General features: G+C 44.5%; 3 protein-coding genes across 4 annotated transcripts; all 3 read left to right on the plus strand.

Annotated features, from left to right (window-relative positions):
• Positions 1-381: 381 nt before the first annotated feature.
• On the plus strand, positions 382-1,945 carry LOC132959355 (tubulin alpha-1A chain-like). Its single transcript, XM_061032282.1, has 3 exons — positions 382-604; positions 694-842; positions 926-1,945. The coding sequence occupies exons 1-3, from the start codon at positions 424-426 to the stop codon at positions 1,898-1,900; spliced, it is 1,305 nt and encodes a 434-aa protein (XP_060888265.1). The 5' UTR covers positions 382-423; the 3' UTR covers positions 1,901-1,945.
• A 1,372-nt stretch (positions 1,946-3,317) lies between these two features.
• LOC132959353 (tubulin alpha-1A chain-like) lies at positions 3,318-5,588 on the plus strand. The gene is made up of 4 exons (XM_061032280.1): positions 3,318-3,452; positions 3,888-4,110; positions 4,206-4,354; positions 4,427-5,588. The coding sequence occupies exons 1-4, from the start codon at positions 3,450-3,452 to the stop codon at positions 5,405-5,407; spliced, it is 1,356 nt and encodes a 451-aa protein (XP_060888263.1). The 5' UTR covers positions 3,318-3,449; the 3' UTR covers positions 5,408-5,588.
• Positions 5,589-6,718: 1,130 nt separating this feature from the next.
• On the plus strand, positions 6,719-10,266 carry LOC132959354 (tubulin alpha chain-like). Of its 2 annotated transcripts, XR_009666969.1 has the most exons (5): positions 6,719-6,872; positions 8,358-8,580; positions 8,712-8,860; positions 8,995-10,091; positions 10,188-10,266. XR_009666969.1 is itself a non-coding variant. In XM_061032281.1 (4 exons), exons 1-4 carry the CDS (start codon positions 6,870-6,872, stop codon positions 9,967-9,969), a joined length of 1,350 nt encoding a protein of 449 aa, XP_060888264.1. In that variant the 5' UTR covers positions 6,719-6,869; the 3' UTR covers positions 9,970-10,266. The 2 variants fall into 2 exon arrangements, 1 of the variants encoding a protein (XP_060888264.1); XM_061032281.1 differs by having other exon boundaries at positions 8,995-10,266.
• The last annotated feature ends 146 nt before the right edge of the window (positions 10,267-10,412 follow it).

Raw genomic sequence — 10,412 nt, forward strand, 5'->3', positions numbered from 1 at the left:
CTGAGCAGGAAGGAGGCTTATTGAAGTGTGGCAGCCCATGTTTGCATAATGTGTTATTTGCTTTCACCCCCTGCTAAACCCAGTTAACCCCAGTTTATGGTAACAAACATTGTAACCATAGAGTTTGGATGAACTATAAGAACAGGAGAAGTCTTTGGGGACAAACTGATTGAGGATTTTCCAGCAGATACTCAACATCAGCAGCTGAAAATTATAACAATGGTAAGCCTCTGCAGTTTCACGCCTCTCAAGTGTATGAACTTTGCGATGTTAAGAAAAAAGCTCCGTGATGTTTGAATAAAATGTGCTGAGTAATTTGCATCGAGAGATAACACAAGTTTAACACCTGTCTAACTCAACATCTGTTTTTTTTTCCTCCAGCGTGAATGCCTCTCAATCCATGTTGGTCAGGCTGGTGTCCAAATGGGCAATGCATGCTGGGAGCTCTACTGCCTGGAGCACGGCATCCAGCCTGACGGTCAGATGCCAAGTGACAAGACCATCGGAGGAGGAGACGACTCCTTCAACACCTTCTTCAGTGAGACTGGAGCTGGAAAACACGTCCCTCGAGCCGTCTTTGTGGATCTAGAACCAACAGTGATTGGTAAAAAATGTTTTTTTCCCACACAGACTGTAGATAAACACTTGGAATTAATTGATTTTATTTTAAGTTTTTTCTGTTAACATTTCCAGATGAGGTCCGTACAGGAACTTACCGCCAGCTCTTCCATCCCGAGCAGCTGATCACTGGAAAGGAGGACGCAGCCAACAACTACGCACGTGGTCACTACACAATCGGCAAGGAGCTCATTGACTTAGTTCTTGACAGGATCCGCAAACTGGTGAGTTTTCTTGCAAAAGCTTGATAAACAGCTCAGTCTGTAATCAAGTACTGAGGGAATTATCTGTTTCTGTTTTCCTGCAGACTGATCAGTGCACTGGGCTCCAAGGTTTCCTCATCTTCCACTCCTTTGGAGGAGGAACCGGCTCTGGCTTCACCTCTCTGCTGATGGAGCGTCTCTCGGTCGACTATGGCAAAAAGTCCAAGCTGGAGTTTGCTGTTTACCCAGCCCCTCAGGTGTCCACAGCTGTGGTGGAGCCCTACAACTCCATCCTGACCACCCACACCACCCTGGAGCACTCTGACTGCGCCTTCATGGTAGACAATGAGGCCATCTACGACATCTGCCGCAGGAATCTGGACATCGAGCGTCCCACATACACCAACCTCAACAGGCTGATTGGACAGATCGTCTCCTCCATCACAGCCTCCCTGCGGTTTGACGGAGCCCTGAACGTGGACCTGACGGAGTTCCAGACCAACTTGGTGCCCTACCCTCGTATCCACTTCCCTCTGGCCACCTACGCCCCAGTTATCTCAGCAGAGAAGGCCTATCATGAGCAGCTCTCAGTGTCTGAAATCACCAACGCCTGCTTTGAGCCGGCCAATCAGATGGTGAAGTGTGACCCTCGTCATGGAAAGTACATGGCCTGCTGCCTCCTGTACCGTGGAGATGTGGTGCCCAAAGATGTCAACTCCGCCATCGCCACGATCAAAACCAGGCGCACAATCCAGTTTGTGGACTGGTGTCCCACAGGCTTCAAGGTGGGTATCAACTACCAGCCCCCCACTGTAGTTCCTGGAGGAGACCTGGCCAAGGTGCAGAGAGCCGTGTGCATGCTGAGCAACACCACTGCCATCGCCGAGGCCTGGGCTCGACTTGACCACAAGTTTGACCTGATGTACGCCAAGAGGGCTTTCGTCCACTGGTACGTTGGAGAGGGGATGGAGGAGGGGGAGTTCTCAGAGGCCAGAGAGGACATGGCTGCTCTGGAGAAGGATTATGAGGAGGTGGGCACTGACAGCATCGTGGACGACGGAGAGGAAGAGGGGGAATAGGACAAAAAGTGTTATCCCAATATGTATCCCCACAATTAAAACATTATTTCTTTTACACTTTAAATCAAGAATACTGAAGGGAAAATAAAGCATAATGTTAAGTATTTGTCCTGTCAGTTTGTAAAAACAAAACAAAACACAACAATGGTTCAAATTCTGTTGCAGCTTTCCTGTTGTGAGCTGATGTGTTGTTTCTAAGTGAACGCCTGCAGAGTGTTGCCATTGTTTAAAGTGCACACACACCTCTGACTGGCATGTTTGGGTCAGCAGCCATCTGAGCGCAAACGACGCTTCAGAAAGGAGTAACTGGGGAAACTAAAAGGGAGCATGTTTAGGCAATTCTTACTTAGACGTTTGTCATTATGTTTCTATGGTTACCTACAGATAGAGGGATTAGACATATAACAGCCATTCAAACTCAGACTACAGAGTACATTGGTGTAAACACAATAGTGCTAGCACTGAATATGATTTTCTAAAGAGTTCACACCAGGGGGGAAACGCTCTGACATGATAGCAAATTATTATGTAGCCTAATAAATCCATTAAAACAATGCTAACATAATTGTTTATTGTCCAATGCACTCTGACTAACTCATAGCCATTCAGTAAGTTGTTCAAAGATACTGGCCTTGATCCGCCAGGGGAAAATTCTTGGTAGAGATCATAATTCTTTGTAAATCTTCACTTTTAATAACTGCACGTATCTAGTCAATTCAATACAAGCACCAGGTTAATTTCCTCTTTCTGTGGTGTTATTAAACTGAGTGGAAATATGTATCATGTACAGTAATGTTCTGTTATCTATTAGAAAAGAAACACGGATCTCAAATGTCACGTTCCTTTGAGAGAAGTGTGCTGCAGTGTGCTCCCAGGCAGGCAGCTAACTTTGCATTGCAAATGAATCTGGACCGAAGGAGTGATGCAGCAGTTATCTGTAACAAAAGCCTATGTAGGCCACTCGGTGGAGGTATCTATTTTCTCCTCCTTCAAGATAAGAAAAGAGAGGCTCCAAATGTGCTATGTCAATAGTATCAAGTTTTTGTTTTATCAGTGCTACATTACAGTATTGTTCTTATATCCACAAACCCTTTATGTCTGATAACGGAAAGATCAGGGCCTTCAGCAGACGAAGGAATGTCTGTTTAAGGATCCTTGAGCAAGTTTGAACATGTACCTGTTCAGTGCAAGATAACAAAAGCTAACATGCCTTAAATATAAGGCATATAATTTGAGTGGAGGGCAAACAGACATGGGTCATATTTCACTGCTACTCTGGTCTTTGTTGGTGGTTACTCATTTGTGTAACAACAGCCCTTGTTTGTTAGATCTGTGCAGGGGAGCATACCAGATGATTTTTGTGCTCCTTCCTCCTCATCTTTCATCAAAAGGCACGGTGTTTGCTTCCCCAGCTCCTCCAGTTACCACAACAGGCCAGGCTGTTGCCTAGAGATGGGGCACTATAAAGCAATGTCCCACCCTTGTACTTAACACAACATCCCCAGCTACTCATTACAGGTGACAAAGGATTGTTTCAAGCATCGAAAACATGGTGAGGAAATCTTTATTCTTTAAGTTTTACACAAGTAATCTTACTAAAACTTATTGAAAATGACGTGATAAGAAATGCTGGAGACCTGTCAGATTGAATAGCTGAAAATCATGTCTTCGTGTTTTACAATTAGATCTCTCCAAAGAATAGCTGGCTATCGGGATATTTAAAAAAAATAATCTTGCTGAAATAAAGTGGGACACAGTCTTTAGAGCATTTTAAAATGTTCCTGCCACCAATTTTGAGATTACTGTTTGTTCAGTGACTGTTAGGTCAGTTTTACTCGCTTAATAAGAGACAAAGGGTTTGTGTCACACCTCCTCTCAAAGGGACACACACCTTTGCACATGATTTAACAAATGATCTAAATGACCTTTCTGGTTTGAACTACAGTTGCAAAATGAACAATAAAATCTGAACTTCTTGTACTCGCAGCGTGAATGTATCTCTGTCCATGTTGGCCAAGCTGGAGCTCAGATAGGCAATGCATGCTGGGAGCTCTACTGCCTGGAGCACGGCATCCAGCCTGACGGTCAGATGCCCAGTGACAAGACCATCGGAGGAGGAGACGACTCCTTCAACACCTTCTTCAGTGAGACTGGAGCTGGAAAACACGTCCCTCGAGCCGTCTTTGTGGATCTGGAGCCAACTGTGATTGGTAAGATCATGAGACTGTTTCTGGGCTACAGAAACAATCAAAATGATAATATATCAAACATTTGATAATATATTGATTCATTTTCCCAATTGCAGATGAGGTCCGTACTGGAACCTACCGGCAGCTCTTTCATCCTGAGCAGCTGATCACTGGAAAGGAAGATGCAGCCAATAACTACGCGCGTGGTCACTACACCATCGGGAAAGAGTCTATTGACCTTGTGCTAGACAGGATACGGAAACTGGTGAGTTTGCTTACAGTTACTCAATATTTCACTATATCAGACATGGATTAAAGATAATGTTCTCTCCTAAAGGCCGATCAGTGCACCGGGCTCCAAGGTTTCCTCATCTTCCACTCCTTTGGAGGAGGAACCGGCTCTGGCTTCACCTCTCTGCTGATGGAGCGTCTCTCTGTCGACTATGGCAAAAAGTCCAAGCTGGAGTTTGCCATTTATCCTGCTCCTCAGGTGTCCACAGCTGTGGTGGAGCCCTACAACTCCATCCTGACCACCCACACCACCCTGGAGCATTCTGACTGCGCCTTCATGGTAGACAACGAGGCCATCTACGACATCTGCCGCAGGAACCTTGACATCGAGCGTCCCACATACACCAACCTCAACAGGCTGATTGGACAGATCGTCTCCTCCATCACAGCCTCCCTGCGGTTTGACGGAGCCCTGAACGTGGACCTGACGGAGTTCCAGACCAACTTGGTGCCCTACCCTCGTATCCACTTCCCTCTGGCCACCTACGCCCCAGTTATCTCAGCAGAGAAGGCCTATCATGAGCAGCTCTCAGTGTCTGAAATCACCAACGCCTGCTTTGAGCCGGCCAATCAGATGGTGAAGTGTGACCCTCGTCATGGAAAGTACATGGCCTGCTGCCTCCTGTACCGTGGAGATGTGGTGCCCAAAGATGTCAACTCCGCCATCGCCACGATCAAAACAAAGCGAACCATCCAGTTTGTGGATTGGTGTCCCACAGGCTTCAAGGTGGGTATCAACTACCAGCCCCCCACTGTGGTTCCTGGAGGAGACCTGGCCAAGGTGCAGAGGGCCGTGTGCATGCTGAGCAACACCACTGCCATCGCAGAGGCCTGGGCTCGACTTGACCACAAGTTTGACCTGATGTACGCCAAGAGGGCTTTCGTCCACTGGTACGTTGGAGAGGGGATGGAGGAGGGGGAGTTCTCAGAGGCCAGAGAGGACATGGCTGCTCTGGAGAAGGATTATGAGGAGGTGGGCACTGACAGCATCGTGGACGACGGAGAGGAAGAGGGGGAAGAATATTAAATTTGCAATAACCGACAGGTCCTAAATTCAATAATGATACTCATCATCTGACCTATATTTATTTGCAAATATTCAGCATAAATGACCTGCACGATTCCTGTTTTCTGCTGAAGAATTTAGTGTCCAGGCATCATCTGTTCTTATTGTTTTTATCCTGAAACATTAAACTGAACATGCTTTATTCATTTGCAGTGTCGTCAAAGTTTGAAATCAGATCTGAATCAATGCACAGCTCATGCTGCACTCACTTCATTCTCTCATAACCACATTGATCTTTAATTCCTCCTCACAGCATATATTGTGCTTTACATAACACAAATCTCTAAGGATTAGATCGGGATTATGTCTTGCAATAGGTTTCTTTGTTCAGTCTTCCTTCCCAATGCATAAATGAGGGTGACTTTCAGTTAGACTGTTTCAAATTTTCATAATTATAAAAACATGTGGGCCAGATGGCATATTTATTAGTAAACATGTCTTTATATTTTCAAGATAGTATTTTTATTCATAGCTTTTGCACAAAAATTTCCCTTGTATAGGCCTACCTTTATTTGGTTTATTTCACATAGTCATCCTTTAAGGGACAGTATGTGCAGGAGTGAGGGCCTTCATGCAGCAGAGCCCACTCTTCCTTATTTGAGCTGTGATGCCTTCAGGCTACGTTCCTAATTTCGCCCTTTCGAAGCTCAGATACTTTATAAACGACTGTTAGGGAATTCAGAGCATTTATTAAATTGAAAATAACGGAAAACAGAGAATACACGGATAGGTTTTTGTTTGAATGGTATATTATTTTAAAAACTAATAAAAAACAACAGTTAGGCTACACTTACTCCCCCCCATGCAAAGTCTAGTACAACGTTAAAGCGTTGCTGTTTAAAATAATTAGCCTTATTGAAAACATATTATTTATGCTAAATAAAAAAATAATAATAATATAATTAAAAAAAGAAAAAAAAAGATATATTTTTTTTAAATTTGATCAAATGATTGGAATTTTTTTCACGTGTTGACTTACACTGTGCTGCATTTATTTAAAAAAAAAAATAGAATAACAACAAAACAACAGTATACGACAAAACAAGCCTCAAGAGTGTACTTTCATGATGTCAGAAGTGTGTTTACTTAATCTTAAAAAGGTGACTTAATTGTATAAAATTAATACAATAATTAAAAAGTCACATAATGTAAGGCTGATAAAAGAAGAGATGCATTTTACGGATAACTGTTCATTCAAAGTTCCTTCAGATGACGCAGCAGAAGTGCAGGAGTATGAATATTTCGAGCCGCATTTGAATGCAACAGCAGCCAACGTCCACTACCGCCAAAACGACGCTCTAACCGTCGCTGTAGCTCCACCCACTCGAAAAAGTATAAATACACTCAACCACGCCACCCGCTTTCATTGCTGCCTTCAAGAACCGATTCTTCAACGTCGGCGGGAAGGAGAAACTAAATCAAGATGGTATGAATTCCTGCAAACTACATAAATAATCGAAGAGATACTCATGTTTACTTTAATGTGTTTAATGGATGATCGCTTTTAAACGAACACAGCATTTAAGTAGCATTCACCTTTGTCTCTTGGGCGGGGAAATCGGGGTCTTAAATGATATTTGAAATGAATATAAAAACGCCGATAAATGCTCAGAGTAGATACTCGCAATTAACTTCTATTTTGGTTCTTGTATGTTTAACTACCGTCGTGTGATGTGTTATATTCGGTGTGAAAGTGTCGCAGTTTGAATCAAAATGGCTGAAAACTGACCGTTAAGCTTTTCAAATGTGAATCCCCGGATCACTACAACCTCCACAGGAGAGGCAGTAGTTAATTGAAGATTGTATTATTTTAATAATTTCCCAATATAAAGCCATATTCTAAAAACTTCAGGGGAGGGGGGGCATGAAGTGTTGGGAGGCGCCATTAGCTAACGCCCAGTCCGTGAACGTTACACAAAGGTAGTGATGTTCTGTGGGGTGGGGGCAGGGAGCGGAACCTGTAACTGCCCCTTTTTGGCGGTTTTTGTCTTCACTGATCGTCTGCTGCGGCTGCGCAGTCGAACTTCTCTACCCTGGAATTAAAAAAGTGCATTTAGAATGTCAATGTATCAACTTCGAGAGGGAGGGGGGGTTAACTCGCCCACTCTCATTCTCGCCGTTATCTGCCGCAAAATGATACAATGTTTGCCCCACACACACACGCTGGTGACGTAGGCATTCACTCCACATTAGACCTTTTCAAACGGAAGGGCAGACACTATGCACATTTCTAACACAATATTTCAACACTTTGTACTAAAATGTCGAGATTTGGATTTGAATTGATCCATAACACTACTTAATAATCAAATACAGAGGTTTATAGTTGGTTTTAGGGGTTAGTTACTCTAGGCAGATAAAACCCCGCAGTAAGCCACCATGTTGCTCAGCAGCAGTGATGCCTGAAACCGACAAAGATGTCGCCTGAGGCTAGGGATCGTTAAAGCTGCACCACGGACGAGCAGTTTGAAAGTCGATGGCTTAGCAGAATCAAAATGGCAGGGTTAATCGTCGATCTGCATTATTCAGCTCTTTTCTGTTAAAACGAAACATTTAGTGATGTATATAAATGCTAAATAAGAATTTAATTATAATTGAATTCGTATTTAGCATATATATCACTAAATCGAACAGAGGCTGTCACAATTATGAACTGTCATATCAGGATATTGAACATTAAAAAACAGTATAATATTTTTGCTTTTTAACACTAGAATTCTAAATTTTTGTTGTGCAAGTTTTCAGACAGTTGTAGACTATATTTCCTTGAACATTTGTGGTATTCTGAAGACTGAACAAAACAAGATTTGATCAAAACAAGATCACTTGTATTATTTAAATTTTCAATCATTAATGTTAAGATCTTATAAATGGTGAAGATAATAACTGATTTTCTTTTTTTCCTCCTCAGCGTGAGTGTATTTCTATGCATGTCGGCCAGGCCGGTGCCCAGATGGGCAATGCTTGCTGGGAGCTCTACTGCCTGGAGCACGGCATCCAGCCTGACGGTCAGATGCCCAGTGACAAGACCATCGGCGGAGGAGACGACTCCTTTAACACCTTCTTCAGTGAGACTGGAGCTGGAAAACACGTTCCTCGAGCCATCTTTGTTGATCTGGAGCCAACTGTGATTGGTAAGAAACTGATTATACTGAAAAAGGCAAATTACTGCATGGACTATTTTGGCAATCTGTAGAAGAAATACTTTTCTGTATGCTTATAAAATTGAGCCTCATTGTAAGCCTGTATTTTTATTTCCCATCAGATGAGGTACGCACAGGAACCTACCGCCAGCTCTTCCACCCCGAACAGCTCATTACTGGCAAGGAGGACGCAGCCAACAACTACGCACGTGGTCACTACACCGTTGGAAAGGAGATCATTGACCTTGTTCTTGACAGGACACGCAAGCTGGTGAGCTTAAATTCTCATACTGTTGATGATTTGGGAGACGTGTTAATCAATAAAACTTGTTTGCTGCACACAAACTCTGTCACAACAATAATGTCCATCTTAACCACATTTTAAACCCCTCTATAATGTTTCAGGCTGATCAGTGCACTGGGCTCCAAGGTTTCCTCATCTTCCACTCCTTTGGCGGTGGAACCGGCTCTGGCTTCACCTCTCTGCTGATGGAGCGTCTCTCGGTCGACTATGGCAAAAAGTCCAAGCTGGAGTTTGCTGTTTACCCAGCCCCCCAGGTGTCCACAGCTGTGGTGGAGCCCTACAACTCCATCCTGACCACCCACACCACCCTGGAGCATTCTGACTGCGCCTTCATGGTAGACAATGAGGCCATCTACGACATCTGCCGCAGGAACCTTGACATCGAGCGTCCCACATACACCAACCTCAACAGGCTGATTGGACAGATCGTCTCCTCCATCACAGCCTCCCTGCGGTTTGACGGAGCCCTGAACGTGGACCTGACGGAGTTCCAGACCAACTTGGTGCCCTACCCTCGTATCCACTTCCCTCTGGCCACCTACGCCCCAGTTATCTCAGCAGAGAAGGCCTATCATGAGCAGCTCTCAGTGGCCGACATCACAAACGCCTGCTTTGAGCCAGCCAATCAGATGGTGAAGTGTGACCCTCGCCATGGGAAGTACATGGCCTGCTGCCTCCTGTACCGTGGAGATGTGGTGCCCAAAGATGTCAACTCCGCCATCGCCACGATCAAAACCAGGCGCACAATCCAGTTTGTGGATTGGTGTCCCACAGGCTTCAAGGTGGGTATCAACTACCAGCCCCCCACTGTGGTTCCTGGAGGAGACCTGGCCAAGGTGCAGAGAGCCGTGTGCATGCTGAGTAACACCACTGCCATCGCCGAGGCCTGGGCTCGACTTGACCACAAGTTTGACCTGATGTACGCCAAGAGGGCTTTCGTCCACTGGTACGTTGGAGAGGGGATGGAGGAGGGGGAGTTCTCAGAGGCCAGAGAGGACATGGCTGCTCTGGAGAAGGATTACGAAGAGGTTGGCACTGACAGCGTTGGAGAGGAGGATGAAGGAGAGGAGTACTGAGCTCCTGAAACATCTGTAGCTGGCTGGTTCTAACAAAAGTCCAAAAAATTCCTGTTCAAACTAAGCAGTCCACCTGTTCCATGAAGTTGCCTGTGGCTGCAAAGTAATATTGGACTCATTCCTTAAAGTGCACATCCAAAAATTTCCTGTTCATACTAAGCAGTCCACCTGTTCCACGAAGTTCTCTGTGGCTGCAAAGTAATATTGGACTCATTCCTTTAAAGTGCACATTCCAGTGAGCTACCTGAATTTCTTGTCTGGTTTTTCAGTGTGCAAACCAATAAAATGTTACATTCATTCTTCGTCCTGTATTTTGTGTTAATGTGCAGATTAAGAAACATGCCAAGTGTCCTGAGCACCAAGATGATGCAGCATCCTTACTAGCCAGGCTTTTAAGCTTTTCAACTACTTGAAACACTCTTCAGATCATAACTGAGTCGATA

Source organism: Labrus mixtus, chromosome 24, assembly GCF_963584025.1.
Source record: "Labrus mixtus chromosome 24, fLabMix1.1, whole genome shotgun sequence".
NCBI classification, from domain to species: domain Eukaryota; kingdom Metazoa; phylum Chordata; class Actinopteri; order Labriformes; family Labridae; genus Labrus; species Labrus mixtus.